This window comes from Mytilus trossulus, chromosome 3 (assembly GCF_036588685.1).
Source record: "Mytilus trossulus isolate FHL-02 chromosome 3, PNRI_Mtr1.1.1.hap1, whole genome shotgun sequence".
Lineage (NCBI taxonomy): Eukaryota > Metazoa > Mollusca > Bivalvia > Mytilida > Mytilidae > Mytilus > Mytilus trossulus.
Window position 1 is genome coordinate 6,774,057 of NC_086375.1, and position 20,856 is coordinate 6,794,912.

At 30.4% G+C, this 20,856-nt stretch overlaps 1 protein-coding gene across 1 annotated transcript; it reads left to right on the top strand.

Annotated features, from left to right (window-relative positions):
* The first annotated feature begins 1,264 nt into the window (after positions 1 to 1,264).
* On the top strand, positions 1,265 to 20,072 carry LOC134709919 (RPA-related protein RADX-like). The gene is made up of 17 exons (XM_063570043.1): positions 1,265 to 1,377; positions 3,465 to 3,629; positions 5,407 to 5,536; positions 5,897 to 6,028; positions 6,684 to 6,862; positions 7,424 to 7,503; positions 8,078 to 8,311; positions 8,850 to 8,929; positions 9,351 to 9,457; positions 10,254 to 10,388; positions 11,655 to 11,813; positions 13,846 to 13,934; positions 14,494 to 14,500; positions 16,608 to 16,726; positions 18,248 to 18,263; positions 19,066 to 19,237; positions 19,735 to 20,072. Exons 1-17 carry the CDS (start codon positions 1,288 to 1,290, stop codon positions 20,019 to 20,021), a joined length of 2,181 nt encoding a protein of 726 aa, XP_063426113.1. The 5' UTR covers positions 1,265 to 1,287; the 3' UTR covers positions 20,022 to 20,072.
* The last annotated feature ends 784 nt before the right edge of the window (positions 20,073 to 20,856 follow it).

A 20,856-nucleotide genomic window follows, 5' to 3' on the forward strand; every position in this document is an offset into this window, starting at 1 on the left:
ATTTACAGTAATAAAAACAAGATTGTTCCAAGAAAATCCCTATTGAATAATTATTAGATTTATTTGTATTTACAAGGATTTGCAAAGTGCTTGGTATTTACTACTTCTATAGAAACGTTTTAGCTCTAGCTTTACATATCTAATTTCCATGGACAGTAATAAGAAGCAAAAATTTTTTGCAATTCATATTCAAAGTTATATCTTATCAAAATTGAGACTAATGTAACGTTATGCTCTTCACATATATCTCCTTTAAAAATCAAAGGAATGGATTAGTGTAGTGTCACGGACTTCCTATCATTACAGGTAACATTTTATTCTGTAATCTGAAAGGTCATTTCATATTAGTGATGCACAGGGGCCTTTCTCTCCACATTGTTAAACCATACATCTTAAGGGGGTTCGCAGGTCTAAATCATTTATATAGGATTTCTCTATATTTTTCTATAAATAAACTTTATCTTAAAGTTGATAGAAAAATAAAATAAAAAAGTGGGGTCACCGTTCATTTGCGCTCACAATCTGCCTTCGAAAGAAGCATACAATTTTGTAAAAATGTTTTTTTTCTGTTGAACTAATAGGAGAAATAAAGTAAATATCAAAATAAAAAAAAGAAAATTATTACAGAAAACGCTCAAATTTTACAATAATTTAGTTTAAGTACAGCCTATACGGAAATTATATTAAAACATATAGGTCACCGATGAGTTGAAAAAGATATTTCAATTTTAAAGCCACAAAATGGCATTTTTTTCACCAAAGGGAGATAATTTGGAACTTTTTCAATTATGTATACATTTTAAAAGTCATCTGGGGCCAACACGAATTGATTGTTTTGAATGATTTTTGTACCATATGATAAAGTAACAACTGCAAAAGGTAACAAATAAAATTTGTATTGAAAAACAAATGTTTAATTTTTTTCTGAAATTTTTATACCCTCGAGCCTCCTTAACTACTGACAATTAAGACAAACTATGCATTGTGATCTAATTAAACTAAAGTTATTACCATTATTGAACTCAGGTAACTCAGCCAGTGTGTGTTTGCACTCAGGATATAGGGAAAAACTTTCCACCTTTAATTGGTATGTCATTGAAGGATTTTTTTCAAAATTTTGGTTATTTGTTGTTTGTTCTTGTTTAAACTTAAATTTGTTGACTAAGCTTTATTGGAAATGATTCTGCTGAGAACTAAATCTAACCATCACATTATCATTTGTACTGGTTCTTTAGCTGTGAATGGTGAGGAGCAAGGGAAAATAAAACCAGGTACAAGAAATATGTAATGGCGGCAAAAACAAACTTGCAATCTCTGAAAAATGTTGTTGAACATTGCGAGTTGACAGGAACAGAATTCTTGGAATTAACTGCTTATGTAAGATTATGAACATAACAGAATAACCAACCTCGTGTTACAACGTTAGAAATCCTACTAACGAACAAAATATGATCAAATATGGTATAATTAAATCAAAACAATGACTATAAAACAACAAACATTGTAGACAAATTTGCTCTAAACAACAGACGGTGCTTCAAAATCCCACCTAGCAAATCCGATCAATACAAACAGTAATTCTTTGTAAGAACCATACCCGAATGGAATACACCTTATCGCTATTTATCCGCCATTGCTGGATTTCACACAGGTTCCCGTAAAATGTTGACGTCATAAAACAAAATATCTGACGCCACAATGGAAAAGTGATTGTTGTTGACGTCAAAAGTTCAAGCGGCAGGGTCAGCTGGGATTAGTGATAAGGTGTATAGACTACCAGACAATCTTGAGTGTGATAAGTTAATTGAGAGCTTTAAAACTTGGTTGCTCTCACAGCGTTGGACTAATTTTCCAGCACCTCTCTCCCGTTGCCACTGATGCCATATACTGGCCCTGCAACATATTTATTCAGATTCAGATCAGATAACAAAAAAAATCTTGTGAAATGACGTTAACTGTTATTTTTTGGTGCACGATGATAAAATGTACACTTAGTCTTACCACAGGTCAGGAGTTTGAAATCCTATCAAAAGTGGGCGATCAATAGTGCCTTTATATTGGGTAGCCAAAAATGACTGTTTGACACAAATCTGGGTCTGTTCTCCCTGATTCACATTTGCCCCAGTACCTGTTTGCCAAAGGTCCAATCGCCCTGATTTTGATTTTTTTCTGATGGCAGTGTGTGTGCTGCGCATACCTACATTCATATGGGTATTTTTCAAATTCTGTAAAATTTAATTCTTTAAATTTGCATTTACATTTTACAATTGTATTTATAGTATAACTAATCGCCGTATTTGAATATCAAAAATAAGACAACACGTGACCGAACAACGCATGGATTAAACAAGTGCGCAGCACGAGTTTAATCCATAGGGGTGTTCAGACACAAGTTGTTTTATTTTGTATATTCAAATACGGCGATTAGTTATACTTTTTATTACATTGTCAAATGGCTTTTTTTTTATGAAATGAATGTAGAAAATGTAAGGAACTATATGTTTTCCCTACGCATTCCCAATTTGTTTTGATCCGACGTTATCAACGTCTTGACAACGCCTATTGTTGTATGACATCAGAGAGTGAAATAACCACGTTTATTTCACATGTGAAATTATCGGTTTTATCTAACTGGGAAATCAATGTAATTCATTGCAACCAATGTAATAATAATTTTTATCATGTTTTTCTTTTACAGGAACTGTAGAGTTTCATATGCCATCAGTACGCATTAATTTGCAACATTTATTATGTATAATTATCTAATAAATACAATTTGAAAATAATATTTTTCATACTCTAAGAGTATCTTTATCTTTATTGATATTTGTCTGATCAAGGCACGTAATTTTGGTCGAGCCTTCAGCTTGACATAGGGATAGTGATCTGGCAGCGGCATTAGCTAAATTCCTAAAAGCTTTATATTTTAGAAGGTAGAAGACCTGGATGCTTCATACTTTGTACAAAGATGGCTCATGTTACGAAGTTTCTGTCAGTCACATATACAAAGTCCTTGACCTCATTTTCATGGTTCAGTGACCACTTGTAAAAAGTTCAGATTTTTTGTAATGTTAAATTCTCTCTGATTTATAAGTAATATAGTATAACCATATTTGGTATGTTCATACCTTGCAAGGTCCTCATGCCCGTCAGACAGTTTTCACTTACCTCAACCTCATTTCATAGATCAGTGATAAGGTTAAGTGTTGGTGGTCAAGTCCATATCTCAGATACTACAATGTACTAGCAATAGGTCTCGCCTTGACCTTATTTTCGTGGTTCATTGGTAAATGTTTAGTTACAGTGATATTGTTTGCCTTAAATTAGTGGAGAATAAAGGCTTTTTCCCCTGGAGAAGAATCCCAATTTGAAAAAAATGGCTTATTACACTTAACATAGCTTGAGAGTACATATACAAATACATGTCCTGGTAGTGATTGAAATTATGATCTTTTTATTAACAGGTTTTACACATACACAGATATCTTTCTGACCCATTACACCTTTCACAACTTGGCATTGACAGTGCAGCAACAGTAGATGTTTATGAACTGTTAGTAACAGACAGAGTTACCAAAAGAAAAGTTGTGTTAGATCCCAGTTTATCCATATATATACAAAGTGGACAAGTAAGTTAACCATTTGCTAATAATTATCGGGGCCTTTTATAGCTGACTATGCGTTATGGGCTTTGCTCATTGTTGAAGGCCGTACGGTGACCTAAAGTTGTTAATGTCTGTGTCATTTTGGTCTTTTGTGGATAGTTGTCTCATTGGCAATCATACCACATCTTCTTTTTTATATTATGAAAAAAATCATTAAATGATACTAAGAAATAAATGATTTTTAAGAACAGGTGGATTTTTTTCACTCTGACACATTATATAGCTTATTTGATCCCCTTATACATGTTTTCACAGAGAAATCATTGTCATTCAGTAAATTATCTGGTGTGTTGTTACTATTTATAAATAGAAATATGTTCCATGAATTGTAAAAGAATATGTATGATACTCAAAAGCTAATGAAACTTGTTTGAGGTGACATGATCAGTTGTAATAAACTTTAAAAAAATTAGTAAAGTTGCTTTAAAAGAGAGGCCAAACTAACTGTCTTTATAGGTTACAGAAGGTAGTTGTGTAAAGTTGACAGAATGCAGTGTGGAGTATGTTTCTATTTATAGGTTACAGAAGGTAGTTGTGTAAAGTTGACAGAATGCAGTGTGGAGTATGTTTCTATTTATAGGTTACAGAAGGTAGTTGTGTAAAGTTAACAGAATTCAGTGTGGAGTATGTTTCTATTTATAGGTTACAGAAGGTAGTTGTGTAAAGTTAACAGAATTCAGTGTGGAGTATGTTTCTATTTATAGGTTACAGAAGGTAGTTGTGTAAAGTTAACAGAATTCAGTGTGGAGTATGTTTCTATTTATAGGTTACAGAAGGTAGTTGTGTAAAGTTGACAGAATGCAGTGTGGAGTATGTTTCTATTTATAGGTTACAGAAGGTAGTTGTGTAAAGTTAACAGAATTCAGTGTGGAGTATGTTTCTATTTATAGGTTACAGAAGGTAGTTGTGTAAAGTTAACAGAATTCAGTGTGGAGTATGTTTCTATTTATAGGTTACAGAAGGTAGTTGTGTAAAGTTAACAGAATTCAGTGTGGAGTATGTTTCTATTTATAGGTTACAGAAGGTAGTTGTGTAAAGTTAACAGAATTCAGTGTGGAGTATGTTTCTATTTATAGGTCAGTGATATTGTTGGCTTTTTTCAAAACTACCTCTACCCTTTTTTATTGGGAAAATATGCGTCATTTTCATCAAATTGGGAAATTTAAAATATACCATGAATTTGACTGAAACTTCAATATACAGACCCATTTTCACAAGTCAAACCCTGCTATAAAATAAGACCCCATTTTATCAGTGATGATACATAAATAGACCCTCAAATCTGCACCTATAGTCATTTTAGGCATGAAAAATCTTTAAATGAGTGTTTTCAGTTTGTTTTCATGTACAATTACTATTGAGACTGCACTAATTGGGAAAAAAATTGTCTTTTTGGGAATAATTCAAGCCATTTTTTTCTTCAAATTGGGATTCTTCTCCAGGGGAAAAAGCCTGTATTCTCCACTTATTTAAGGCAAACAATATCACTGTAGGTTACAGAAGGTAGTTGTGTAAAGTTAACAGAATTCAGTGTGGAGTATGTTTCTATTTATAGGTTACAGAAGGTAGTTGTGTAAAGTTAACAGAATTCAGTGTGGAGTATGTTTCTATTTATAGGTTACAGAAGGTAGTTGTGTAAAGTTAACAGAATTCAGTGTGGAGTATGTTTCTATTTATAGGTTACAGAAGATAGTTGTGTAAAGTTGACAGAATGCAGTGTGAAATTTGTTTCTATTTATAGATCACAGAAGGTAGTTGTGTAAAGTTTACAGAATGCAGTGTGAAGTATGATGAAACAGATTTACAACAGAGAAGTTTCCTTGTGGTACACCAATTGACAGTAGAAGCTGAAAGACACATAACATTATCAGGTAAAACATATCTCTTACAAACACATTACACTCTAACATGGTAAAACATAACACCCATTTGAAAATATGTCACATAAAAACTTAAATATCTAACTTGTTGGGTTATTTTTTTGTGCACAAATGGTAAAAAATAATAAAATAATTTCTGTCTAAACCAGTTTAAAAATTATAAAAGTGGAATTTCAATCCATCAGTATTGAGGAGTATTGACTGCTTGTCGAGGAGTTCAATATTTAGCAAGCTGTATTTTTTTTTTTTTTTTTTTTTTAAAATATCAGATTGATTTAGCCGGGTAGGATTATTATCTAATATTAATATCTCAGATATTCCATTTATATAAATAAAAGTTTATGTTTCTAGATATCAGTAATATACCCTGGTGTGATGATTGTGATGAGATAGAGAAGACAGCTTCACCTTTGACCTCATCTAGAGGTTATTATATAAACATATGGTCCAGTGTAGAATTAGAAGGAGAAGTATGGAAGAGAGGTAAGTGTTGGACAAATTAGAAATTGTTTACCGTGAGGGGAGCGTTACTGAAACAAATCATTCTTAAATTATCTCTTTTATGAAAAATTACTCAATAGATAGAGTTATTTCAAATTTCAATAGAAGCTTGGACTAAATGAAGTTTTACTTACTGATTTAAAATTAAGAAATGAGAATTCTGTAGAGATATATGGTTACTTTAAAGAGGACAAAAACATTACTTCTAGTTCTACATTTTTGAAATAATTAATAACATTATTTAAAATTGTAAGAAGAAACATAAATAAATACTCTGAACATTATGATATTATCCTTCTGTAGTCCAGCATAGAAGGTCAAGAAGGAAAATTAAAGGCACAAAAATACATTCATCAAAACACTACTTATAATAATGAAAACATTTTACAAGAAATAGCAGTAATTGATGATATTTAATCTACTTGAAAAAAAATTACTGGAAATTCAGAAATTATTGTTTTCATTTATTATTTGATTTGAAATAATGAACAAAATAGAAGGGAAATTGATTATGGTGATTACGGCAAAATATAAATGAAGAGACATATATCAAATTACAGAGCTATTATTATTGTGACATTCACTATTTGCAATAATTTATGAATTTACTGTAATTAGTATTGTCTTTCAATATCAGGGACAATAGAGAAGTTAGATGGTTTAGGTGACGTGTCTCCTGTAGATGTATACTCACTAAAGGAATTATCTAAGAACTGGCGAGTACTCAAAGGACCACCTGTTGTCATCAAAGTTCTTAGTAAAAAAAGAATTCTACATTATGCCAAACCATTTAAAAATGACAAATGGCCCTTGCAGGTAAGTAGGAAGAAATTATAAATTGTGTATTATTTTGTGAAACAAAACCAAGAATTATACCTTTTAATAGCTAAAAAAAACAAGGAATAGGTCTTTTATTGCTGTTCTTCATCCTAAAGTTATGTTGAGCAAACACCTTGCTGCAAGGTTGAGATGGTCCATAGCACTGGTTTGCACCAAATGTTGATAGATGGGTTTTTTTTTGCATTGATAAAAACTGTAAAGTTAAAAAAATAAATTATTTACTATAAAGAGCAAGGAAATCTAACAAATACTGCCAATAACAACCCAAAAATCTCACAGTAAAATACAGAAATAATAAGAGACATTAAGACTGAGTGTTAAAAAGATTGATGGGAAATAATGTATGATAAGGCCAATAAGACAGACTGATGGATGGACTGTCAGTTGGAATGTAAAACTATAGTCCACTTTGTGTTATGTTTTAGGTACGTTTGACAGTATTGAAAAATATAATTTCGTCTACACTAGTATTAATTTACAACATATGTGGCAGAATGTGACCTATGGGATTGTATTACAATAGCATTATTTTTTCAGGCCCATTTGACAGTATGTGACAGATCAGGCTGTGCTACACTTGTATTGTGGAACTCTTTGTGTCCAGAGTTATATCACAGGTCAGTGTTTTATATATTACACTAGCCATGCTAGCAAAATGTGTTTTTTTTTCCGATTCTGTTCTTTAAAAAAAAAATCATAAAATGGTAAACAGCAGTGATGAAAGTTGTTTACATTGCACAAACTCTTTTAATGAGTTCTGTAAATTCAGAAATTATTAGAAAGTTTTAGTATTGCGAAAAATGCAACGGGCGAAAATCACAATAATTTAAACTTTCATAGATGAAATTTGACACATGAATGTATGTAGTTTTCCTGTAATCACAATAATTATTCTCAACTTTTGATCAGTCATGGTGAATTCCAAATAATAATAAATGCATGCAATATTAACTAAATTTACAGGCCGATCCTTCTGTCTTCTGAAATTGACCTCTTGCGAAAGGCATCACAATGAACCCAATTACACAAATATTGAAAAAATATCCTGAGATTAACAGACTTTAACAATATACTTGTCATGTCCATGGTTTTCATGGTTTAGTAACGACCATAAAAAGGTAGGTTTTTGAGAGCTTATTATTCTAATAATTATTTTTTCAATTTTGACTGAGTTCTTTTTTAATGACACAGGTTAAAAGAGGGAGAAGTTCTCCTTATACAGAAATATACTGTGAAGAAAAGTTTCCATCATGTTGACCACTACAGACCTCCATTACCTGATGGACTGACCATGTATGATATAGATATAAATGTAAACAGTCACCATCCTGTTGGAATAGTAAGAGTTATCTCCTCTGATGCCATACCAGCCTGTCTAAATTTACCTACCATACAATACAACATTATACAGAGAAAAGATTTGGGGTAAGTTATATTCAGCAATTTGGTTTTCAAATGTTTTTAATTAGCTGGTAGAATTGATGTGATTGATTATAATTCTTCTAAGTCATTATAATTTATACTAGCTATAGGGATTCATTTATTTTTGTGCTTTTCCAAAAATCCGCAGTTTCTAAGAATAAGATGATAATATTGCAATGGACAAAATGGAATAGAAAATGGAAATGGAGAATATATCAAAGAGACAACAACCTGACCAATGAGTGAAAAAAAAACCAGAAATCCACAATTCCACATAGCTAGAAAATCCTGAGGCATACTTCAGCTGGCCCCTAATCAAAAATATTTAAACTCCTAAACAAAAATGTTTAAACTCCTAAACAAAAATGTCTATTAAAACAAAAATATTTAAACTCCTAAAACATTAAAAACCTTATTTGAAGTTTTGTAAAGTACCTTAAAAGTATAGTTTTACTGAGTCATATTGAAATCTCCATTTATTTTAAAAATAAATGTCTAAAGGTGTAATTTATTTTCTATGTTGTGTATTTTTTAAGAGCAGATGCTTTCCTAGTGATTATGTTTGTGACATCACAGGTTTGGTGACCTATGTCGGCAGATTCTTTAGAGAGAGAATGACAGGTATGTGTCAACACTGGTTTTAAGACATATGTTTGCAGATTTATTCGATTCTGCTCAAGTTTTTCACAAAATCTGTATATCAGTTATTTGTGTTCATACTATTTTGCCTTAAAGATAAAACAAATTCTGACCACTGCACAACAAGATGTGATCACAGCAAAGATCAGACTTGAAACAACTTTGTTTTGTACAATATAAAAGCTGAAATTAAAAGGATAACAGATCTTAAAGTATATGGACATTGTAATAGTTCAAGGGGTGGGCATGATATAAATAAATTGTGTTTTCTTTTTTTATGAGCTTATCTACTAAACAACTTTGTACTAGGACTTATGACTGATATTTTATATACAGATAAATAAAGCTGTGATATCTGAGTATCTACTGCATTAAAAGTTATAAGTATTTATTTATGTTTTAGGTAAAAGTGATTTAGACACTGGTGCCTTCTGGATCAGTAGATGGTTAGAACTGAAAGACCAAAGTAGTCAGAAGACTTGTAAGGTCCTTATATACAGACCAGCTGAGGTATCTATCTACAGTATTCCTAATGAAGATATAACTTGAGAGATGCAAGTCAAAAGACTATAATTTATTTTTACTTCCAAAACCAGTTTAATTTTTTATCTGTGATGCTATGAAATTTACTGTTGATACCCATTTCAGATTGTTTTTAATTATGTTATGCCAGGGACAACTTTTCACCATTAATAAGATATTTCTGTTACAGATCAATGGTCCTTAATGATTTTGCAATATTTCATCATTTAAGAATTGTTTATATATTTTTATTTAAGGTAGCAATCTTTTGTGATGTAATGACAGGCACAATTTTAATATGGGTTTATATGAGAAATGTTTAATATTTCTATTTTAAACAGATATTTTTAATGCTGTTATATAAAGTGTAGTTTTTAAATTTCATCATATAAGAATTATTGTTATTCCATATTGATAAAATATTAGAAGGTTTTTCTATATAAATGGGATTTTGAATAAATAAGCATATTCACCTGCAGAAAAGGATATTCACCGCGCAAAACGTTGCGTGCTTTTACGTGTATAATTTTAGTAAAAAAAAGTACAATTGGTTTTGGTAAATATTTTCCATTACATTCATTTCTCTCAGAATATGGAATAAAACATTTACTGTCTTTTGTTTCGGTAAATATGTGGTTTAATTGACTTTTGAAAAAACACACATTTACCTCATCAAAAGACAGTAATTGTATAATATTTTTATTTAAGATGGATATTTATAACAATGTTTTGGCAAAGTTTTAATATGTTATCAAATGAAAATTATTAATTATTTTCATTTTAGATAAATATCTATAAGGATGTCATGCCAGGCAAAGTTTTAATATGTCGTCACATGAGAATTGTCAGCAACATGAGCCATATACATGCGTCTAAAGATAACAGGAATATGTATTTGACATCTACTGGTTCCTCTCATGTAAGTTCCAACTACTTCGATTCCACTGCTACTGATAAGCCTTCTGTGGACAAATGGTGTATGAAAATAAGAAGATGTGGTATAATTGTCAGATGCCAATGAGACAACTCTCCACCAGAGACCAAATAATGTAGAAGTAGGTAGCTACATATTTTTTACTGTACAGCCTTCAACAATGAGCAAAACCCATACCACATAGTCAGCTATAAAAGTCCTGGAAATGACAAATGTAAAACAATTCAAACAAGAAAACTAACAGCCTGATTTATGTGCAGAACAATTAAAGAAAAATATGACAGACATGAACCATCGACAACCACTGAACTACAGGCTCCCTTCCCCTAACATATAAACAAACTATAAAAATCAGTTAAAAAGGGCTTAACTCATTTTAGATGTTGGTCTGAAAATGTAAGACTTGGTAATTAATGACTTTTCTAATTAGTAAGTTAATGTAGAGGAGGAACAACAACTTTGGTGCTGGGTTTAAAAATTTTCATGTCACATGTTACAATTTCAGCATCATCATTTTCATACGCTTGAATGATTGCAATATAAAGAGAAATTATTTTCCTTGATAAGATTTGGATATTTCAGTTTCAGAATAGGAACTCTTCACAAAAATTAAGGGCCAATTTTTTATCCCTTTTGTTGATTGTCTCTTTTGTCAAGCCTTCGACTTTAGTGGAAAAAGCGAGACATAGCGATTCTACTTACCATCAGGGGCAGCGGCGTGGTGGCGTCCACAAATATTCACTCTGTGGTTTAAGTTTTTAAAATTTAAATAACTTTCTTAAATTATACTGGATTTCTAACAAACTTGGACAGAAGCTTGTTTATGATCATGACATAGTATTCAAAAGAAAATTTCGTAAAAATAAAATGCTATTTATTCCATATTTTACTTTTAATTGGACTTAGATTTGCTGCCAGGAAACAACACATTCATTCTGTGGATAAAGTTTTAAAAATTTTAATAACTTTTTCTTCCAGTTAATATTACATACAGTCTGCAGTTAAAGTTTTTAAAACATTTTTTAGATTCTTAAACTATTTTTACCTCACTTGGACAGAAGCTTCTCACAATCAAAAGATAGTATCAAGAGGATTTTTTTTTATTGATTTTTTTCCTCATTTTCGTTTAGCCTTGGATTAACAGCAAAAGTAGACTAGACACTTGGTTCCGAGGAACCCTTTCAAGTTTTTTGAACATCTGTGTTTTTTATGCTTAATGAAGTTTATGTTTATTGTCTTTTTATTAAACAGATTGAGATTGTAACTGGTGATTGTGCACAGCCACATGTAAATGATGTTTTGACATGGTCTCAGTCATACAAGGAGGAATTAACCATGGCTGGTTATTATTCATATCCTCCTATACCCACTACACTGGCTGAACTGAAGAACTACTATGAGGATTTAAAGGTTAGTTTTCAATTTAAGGAGGTATCAAACACCTTCCCTTAAATTAATTTGGCTGGTTTGATTTTCATAAAATTTTGTCAAAGTATTTACTTTGCTTCTTTGACAAAAATTTCAAAAATTTGAAATAACCAATTAATCGGAAAAACTACACTGGTTATATAGCAGATTGACAAACACTGATTTTGATCATTCAGAAGCTTAAAAACACATTATGATTAAAATGTTTACCTGAATTTACAGAGTTATCTCCCTGTACTGTTTAAATCACTGGATCAAAGTGTTGATAAAAGTTTTAGCTCAAACTTATAATACTATGTACTGTTGTAAAGTGTGTTAACCAAAAAAGTAGTTGTTTTATACACAACTGCATTCTATACACGGCTGAATACAGTAATTCGTATGTGTATCAGCAATATCTATCTTTCTAACATGATTGGATTAAATGATTGAACTGTATTTTGTAAATTTTTTTTTTTTTAGTGCTCTTCAATTATGTATATGATTTGTTGTTTCATATAGTTTGTATTTTGCCACAGATGAGTGATTTACCAAGTTATAAGCCTGGTATCTTTGGTCAGTTTTTACAGAGAATGTGTATTTCTATTTATAGATAACAACAAGTGAAGAATTGAGGATAGAACTGGGTAAACTGAGTTACAGGGAACATAAAAGATTATTTCTATTTATAGATAACAACAAGTGAAGAATTGAGATTAGAATTGGGTAAACTGAGTTACAGGGAACATTAAAGATTATTTCTATTTATAGATAACAACAAGTGAAGAATTGAGATTAGAATTGGGTAAACTGAGTTACAGGGAACATAAAAGATTATTTCTATTTATAGATAACAACAAGTGAAGAATTGAGATTAGAATTGGGTAAACTGAGTTACAGGGAACATAAAAGATTATTTCTATTTATAGATAACAACAAGTGAAGAATTGAGATTAGAATTGGGTAAACTGAGTTACAGGGAACATAAAAGATTATTTCTATTTATAGATAACAACAAGTGAAGAATTGAGGTTAGAATTGGGTAAACTGAGTTACAGGGAACATAAAAGATTATTTCTATTTATAGATAACAACAAGTGAAGAATTGAGATTAGAATTGGGTAAACTGAGTTACAGGGAACATAAAAGATTATTTCTATTTATAGATAACAACAAGTGAAGAATTGAGGTTAGAATTGGGTAAACTGAGTTACAGGGAACATAAAAGATTATTTCTATTTATAGATAACAACAAGTGAAGAATTGAGGTTAGAATTGGGTAAACTGAGTTACAGGGAACATAAAAGATTATTTCTATTTATAGATAACAACAAGTGAAGAATTGAGGTTAGAATTGGGTAAGCTGAGTTACAGGGAACATAAAAGATTATTTCTATTTATAGATAACAACAAGTGAAGAATTGAGGTTAGAATTGGGTAAACTGAGTTACAGGGAACATAAAAGATTATTTCTATTTATAGATAACAACAAGTGAAGAATTGAGGTTAGAATTGGGTAAACTGAGTTACAGGGAACATAAAAGATTATTTCTATTTATAGATAACAACAAGTGAAGAATTGAGGTTAGAATTGGGTAAGCTGAGTTACAGGGAACATAAAAGATTATTTCTATTTATAGATAACAACAAGTGAAGAATTGAGGTCAGAATTGGGTAGACTGAGTTACAGGGAACATAAAAGATTATTTCTATTTATAGATAACAACAAGTGAAGAATTGAGATTAGAATTGGGTAAACTGAGTTACAGGGAACATAAAAGATTATTTCTATTTATAGATAACAACAAGTGAAGAATTGAGGTTAGAATTGGGTAAACTGAGTTACAGGGAACATAAAAGATTATTTCTATTTATAGATAACAACAAGTGAAGAATTGAGGTTAGAATTGGGTAAACTGAGTTATAGGGAACATAAAAGATTATTTCTATTTATAGATAACAACAAGTGAAGAATTGAGGTTAGAATTGGGTAAGCTGAGTTACAGGGAACATAAAAGATTATTTCTATTTATAGATAACAACAAGTGAAGAATTGAGGTTAGAATTGGGTAGACTGAGTTACAGGGAACATAAAAGATTATTTCTATTTATAGATAACAACAAGTGAAGAATTGAGATTAGAATTGGGTAAACTGAGTTACAGGGAACATAAAAGATTATTTCTATTTATAGATAACAACAAGTGAAGAATTGAGGTTAGAATTGGGTAAACTGAGTTACAGGGAACATAAAAGATTATTTCTATTTATAGATAACAACAAGTGAAGAATTGAGGTTAGAATTGGGTAAGCTGAGTTACAGGGAACATAAAAGATTATTTCTATTTATAGATAACAACAAGTGAAGAATTGAGGTTAGAATTGGGTAAGCTGAGTTACAGGGAACATAAAAGATTATTTCTATTTATAGATAACAACAAGTGAAGAATTGAGGTTAGAATTGGGTAAACTGAGTTACAGGGAACATAAAAGATTATTTCTATTTATAGATAACAACAAGTGAAGAATTGAGGTTAGAATTGGGTAGACTGAGTTACAGGGAACATAAAAGATTATTTCTATTTATAGATAACAACAAGTGAAGAATTGAGGATAGAATTGGGTAAGCTGAGTTACAGGGAACATAAAAGATTATTTCTATTTATAGATAACAACAAGTGAAGAATTGAGGTTAGAATTGGGTAAGCTGAGTTACAGGGAACATAAAAGATTATTTCTATTTATAGATAACAACAAGTGAAGAATTGAGATTAGAATTGGGTAGACTGAGTTACAGGGAACATAAAAGATTATTTCTATTTATAGATAACAACAAGTGAAGAATTGAGGTTAGAATTGGGTAAGCTGAGTTACAGGGAACATAAAAGATTATTTCTATTTATAGATAACAACAAGTGAAGAATTGAGGTTAGAATTGGGTAAACTGAGTTACAGGGAACATAAAAGATTATTTCTATTTATAGATAACAACAAGTGAAGAATTGAGGTTAGAATTGGGTAAGCTGAGTTACAGGGAACATAAAAGATTATTTCTATTTATAGATAACAACAAGTGAAGAATTGAGGTCAGAATTGGGTAGACTGAGTTACAGGGAACATAAAAGATTATTTCTATTTATAGATAACAACAAGTGAAGAATTGAGATTAGAATTGGGTAAACTGAGTTACAGGGAACATAAAAGATTATTTCTATTTATAGATAACAACAAGTGAAGAATTGAGGTTAGAATTGGGTAAACTGAGTTACAGGGAACATAAAAGATTATTTCTATTTATAGATAACAACAAGTGAAGAATTGAGATTAGAATTGGGTAAACTGAGTTACAGGGAACATTAAAGATTATTTCTATTTATAGATAACAACAAGTGAAGAATTGAGATTAGAATTGGGTAAACTGAGTTACAGGGAACATAAAAGATTATTTCTATTTATAGATAACAACAAGTGAAGAATTGAGATTAGAATTGGGTAAACTGAGTTACAGGGAACATAAAAGATTATTTCTATTTATAGATAACAACAAGTGAAGAATTGAGATTAGAATTGGGTAAACTGAGTTACAGGGAACATAAAAGATTATTTCTATTTATAGATAACAACAAGTGAAGAATTGAGATTAGAATTGGGTAAACTGAGTTACAGGGAACATAAAAGATTATTTCTATTTATAGATAACAACAAGTGAAGAATTGAGATTAGAATTGGGTAAACTGAGTTACAGGGAACATAAAAGATTATTTCTATTTATAGATAACAACAAGTGAAGAATTGAGGTTAGAATTGGGTAAACTGAGTTACAGGGAACATAAAAGATTATTTCTATTTATAGATAACAACAAGTGAAGAATTGAGGTTAGAATTGGGTAGACTGAGTTACAGGGAACATAAAAGATTATTTCTATTTATAGATAACAACAAGTGAAGAATTGAGGTTAGAATTGGGTAAACTGAGTTACAGGGAACATAAAAGATTATTTCTATTTATAGATAACAACAAGTGAAGAATTGAGGTTAGAATTGGGTAAGCTGAGTTACAGGGAACATAAAAGATTATTTCTATTTATAGATAACAACAAGTGAAGAATTGAGATTAGAATTGGGTAAACTGAGTTACAGGGAACATAAAAGATTATTTCTATTTATAGATAACAACAAGTGAAGAATTGAGGTTAGAATTGGGTAAGCTGAGTTACAGGGAACATAAAAGATTATTTCTATTTATAGATAACAACAAGTGAAGAATTGAGGTTAGAATTGGGTAAACTGAGTTACAGGGAACATAAAAGATTATTTCTATTTATAGATAACAACAAGTGAAGAATTGAGGTTAGAATTGGGTAAGCTGAGTTACAGGGAACATAAAAGATTATTTCTATTTATAGATAACAACAAGTGAAGAATTGAGGTTAGAATTGGGTAAACTGAGTTACAGGGAACATAAAAGATTATTTCTATTTATAGATAACAAGTGAAGAATTGAGGTTAGAATTGGGTAAGCTGAGTTACAGGGAACATAAAAGATTATTTCTATTTATAGATAACAACAAGTGAAGAATTGAGGTTAGAATTGGGTAAACTGAGTTATAGGGAACATAAAAGATTATTTCTATTTATAGATAACAACAAGTGAAGAATTGAGGTTAGAATTGGGTAAACTGAGTTATAGGGAACATAAAAGATTATTTCTATTTATAGATAACAACAAGTGAAGAATTGAGGTTAGAATTGGGTAAACTGAGTTATAGGGAACATAAAAGATTATTTCTATTTATAGATAACAACAAGTGAAGAATTGAGGTTAGAATTGGGTAAACTGAGTTATAGGGAACATAAAAGATTATTTATACAAGGTCAGATGATTGCTGTTAAATATCAGACTAAAAGTTTGTCCAGGTTTGTAACATTGCTGTCAAATTATCATTTACTGTTCAAAGATATCATTAGTTTGATGTATGTAGTTTAATGTAAAAAAGTACACCTTTGTTAAACAAGAAATAAGAAAAGGTTTTCACTGAATATTTGCTTTAAATAAAGTGTACCATTTACCTATCAAAAAACAAATATAGTTTTGCAACAAAAATGGATCTTTATCACCTTTATTTGAAGAATGTTATGTTTTATATATTTTATTATTATAATGCATGTAAAGAAAAAAACCTAGAATTCATCATTTTTTTATTTTATGATTATTATGCGTAATAAAAATATGAAATGTTACATTATGTTTGATATTTAATTAAAATACTTATAGTATCAATGATAACCAATTACCTGCCATCTGAAAACTCGTAGAATCAGTGTATACAATAGCAAGGTCTCAAAAGTATCAATCTCAATACAACTCATTAGAGTCTAGAAGATTAAGTAAAAAATTTTGAATTCCAGATGTTTTTGAGGGGAAAAAAAGTTTATATTTGTATACATGTTATTGTATTGCCTTTGTTGCCAATTGATATGAATATAATTCTTATATCATTTGCATATCTATAAATACTTGAATTGGATTGGTCTAGAAGAATTTTTCTCTTGGTTTACACTTCGATAAACCATGTTTCCGAAACTACTTTTGTAGTCTATTCATGCGCGATACACATTCTTGCAGAGATACTGAGATTTTCAGCAAGTTGAGATTATTAAACAATTGGCATGACAGTTGTTTCTATTCTTATGCATATATAATCCAAAAAAAGAAAAAAAGTAAATGCACTAAAGCTTCGAAAATGTATAAAAAATGAAATTTAAATAAAATTCCGGGAAATTTCACGAATGAATTGGCGAATTTACGTCATGGCAAAACACGACGTCATACGGTTGAAAACTTTCAGACGGAAGATTATTTCGTTATTATTACGTTTCAAATTCGGAAAGTATCTAATAAAAATGAAGTTTTTGAGGTAGGTGCTAGTTCATTTTAGACTCTTTTGCATTTATCGACATTTAAAAGTTTTTTAGAAAGTCAAGATGGCGGCGTACTCCTTAGTTACGACATGACAGTTTGCATCTGATGGTACATATAGTAGCCATCAAAGTTATAATGTAAACTAATAATCGCGTATGTTTGGCTGAAGAATTATAAGGATTAAACACATTTTTTCTAGAGGTTATTGATGTGTAAACCGGGTCTCTAACTCACAAACTTGACATAAAAGTCCTTCGGACTTTTATTCAGTTTGTGAGTTAACCGCCCCGGTTTACACATCAATAACCTCTAGAAAAAATGTGTTTAATCCTATAATAAATCTAATGAATGATTATATATGTTTGTGAATTATTGTTTGCTTATTTTGTATGTCACAAATTTAATGTTTAAAATTTATACTGCAATAAATATTCGAGTTTTGAAAATGATAATTACACAATGTTCAGGCTTTTGTTTACTTAAATAATGTGTTAAACCATCTTTCATTATTTCAGGACAAGAAAGAAGGAGGTATGCTATTATTTATTTACTCAGACTCAATTATTTATTTTAATATCATTAAATTAAGTCATATGAAACGAATGACTGGTGAAAAATAATGTTTATTCTTGAACCAATTCATGTATATATCATAAACTTAGTCTTCTGTGCACTATTTTATTATTTTTAACACATCCATATCAAATAATCCTCAATGAATGTTCTCTTGGTCTGTTATGATGTGAAAATATGGCAACTAATCATTGCCGTGTTTTGAAGCCGTAATTAACAGATTGTCACTTTAAAGTAAACAATCAACAAAGAAGCATGGATATTGAGCACATGTTTAACATGTACAATAAGATAATAGTTAATTTCAATGACAGATCCATGCATATAGCGATCACTGGATTTTTACGAGAAAGGTCATGCTGAGTTCACTGCATAAGGAAAACATCAGTGAATTATTTACTGGAAGCAAACAATTAAAAAAAAGTGAATTCTTCTTATTTGGACAAGTTATCAAATTTTTTTGAGAAAAAAGTATATAATTGCTGCTTCTTCACACTTGTTAACCTAGGCAACTAGCACATTTAAAATCTGGCTCAGCATGTACTAACGAAAACTCCATTTGGAGTTAATGTGTTTAAAGACCACTGTTGTCAGTACACCTTCCCTATATTGCCTGGCTCAGTATTTTGGTCTAGTACGAAGCATGGTTAATATTTATTTAACATTAGCATGCTCTTGTCCTGAATTATATATGCATTTATTTTGCCACTGAAAGTTGAGAACCTATCCATCATCATCAAACTTTTTATTTGAATTTTAGGACTGCAGCATGGAAGTTATTGTGAATGATCCCCTATATCATCAATTTGAACAAGAGTTATCCTCTTCAGTGATAGCACCACCTTTCTCCTACAAGTTTGACACTGAGATGATTGCTAATCTGCTACAGTTTCCATCTGTATTAAACAGAGCAGTGGATTCATCAGAATTAGGTATAACTATATGAACAATACAGATTTTATTTACGTAACAATAATTGTATTAAACTGTATATATTCTATTTATAATATTTTTTGCAAAGGAATTTTCAGTAGAATAAAAAAAAGCCACAGGAGATAATTTAACTTTCATGACAACATACAACAACAGATACGTTGAAATAATGCTGATGACTTTTCTTAAATATGTATTTATTTACTATTCAGAAATGTACATTTTCATATGATGACTCCCTGAATTAACATATAACAAATTTCACCCGTCATTGAAGTAGCTGTTACAGATTTTTAATCAAATAATTACATTTTATCCAAAACTCAATGTTTTAAAAAACAATTTTTGCTCAAATTGACGTTTAAAGAATATGAAAGCTGGTGATGCATTTTTTTTTAAATGTAAATGACCTTTGGCCTATTTTTGTGGAATCTTATAATGTTCCCTGCACATTTTAAAATATAGATTTATACATAAATCTCATTCTATATTTCAGAAGTATCAGATGATAGTAAGGGATGTTTTATGATTTACTGGTCAGGATTAAACAGTAAAATATTAATACCAACAATGTGGATGTGTGGACCAGTCTCAACAGACCTAACGACTTTATTACACATTAGAAATCATACATTTAAACATACACGGAACAATAAAGATATCATGGAGATATTACAGTCAGCTAAACAATGTAATGGACAAAAATTTCTTCTGGTCATAGATGCTTATAAACCGACCTATAATATAACAGAAATAGTCCTGAACACAGCATATAAATTGTGATATTCCATATGAACCAAATCAGTAGAAGTGGCCCTGAACAAGCATATAAATTCTAATGTTCCAACCAAGCTGTTATTCAACAGAAGCAGAACTAAATACAGCACGTGAACCAATTAAACAGAAATGGGCCTGAACACATCATATGACTTGTATTTTGTATGAATCAAATTAGTTCAACAGAGAAGGACCTGAACACAGCATATGCATTATGAGATTCTGCATTAACCAAACTGTTATTAAACAGAAATAATCCTGAACTAAGCTGTTAGCATATGACTTATGTTATTCAATATAAACCAAACTGTAATTGAAAAAAATCAGTCTTGGACACTATTATGGATTGTAATACCGGAAACATTATTTACATGTAAATGTTGTCATGTGTAATTTTATTGGGGATAGTGAAAACAAAATGTTTGAACTCTAATTGGCAATATTTTATCTAGGATATAACTTAGTTTTTTATACTCCTCAGAACATTATTGAAATACCATCTTGCATAAGTGGTGCAATTTCTGGTTGAATTTCTTTAAACATTGGATCAGAATCTTGACATTTAGAAAACAATTGTCAATTGGTTATTCCAAATTCCAAAGTGTAGGTTTTATTTTGTAGAAAATTTGTAGAACACTTAAAAAAGATGTGCATAGCCGGAATTCGAACTTCCCTGAATATAAAAAAAGATTGGTTGTTGGGATTTAAATCCACTTTCAACCCACTTGGCTATTTTGTGGTGGAGGAAGCCAAAGTATCCGTAAGAAAAAGAATATTCTGCAACACAAAATGCAGGAAAATAATTCAATGTGAATAAAAGTTACAATAAAATTTTGCACTG

What these genes read in the sequence shown, in the direction of transcription:
- LOC134709919 (XM_063570043.1), top strand. Translation starts at nt 1,288, where the DNA reads ATGGCGGCAAAAACAAACTTGCAATCTCTGAAAAATGTTGTTGAACAT. An exon ending in TGTCCAGAGTTATATCACAG is followed by an intron (nt 7,504 to 8,077) that starts GTCAGTGTTTTA and finishes TTAATGACACAG; the next exon opens with GTTAAAAGAGGGAGAAGTTC. An exon ending in AGTGGATTCATCAGAATTAG is followed by an intron (nt 19,238 to 19,734) that starts GTATAACTATAT and finishes TCTATATTTCAG; the next exon opens with AAGTATCAGATGATAGTAAG.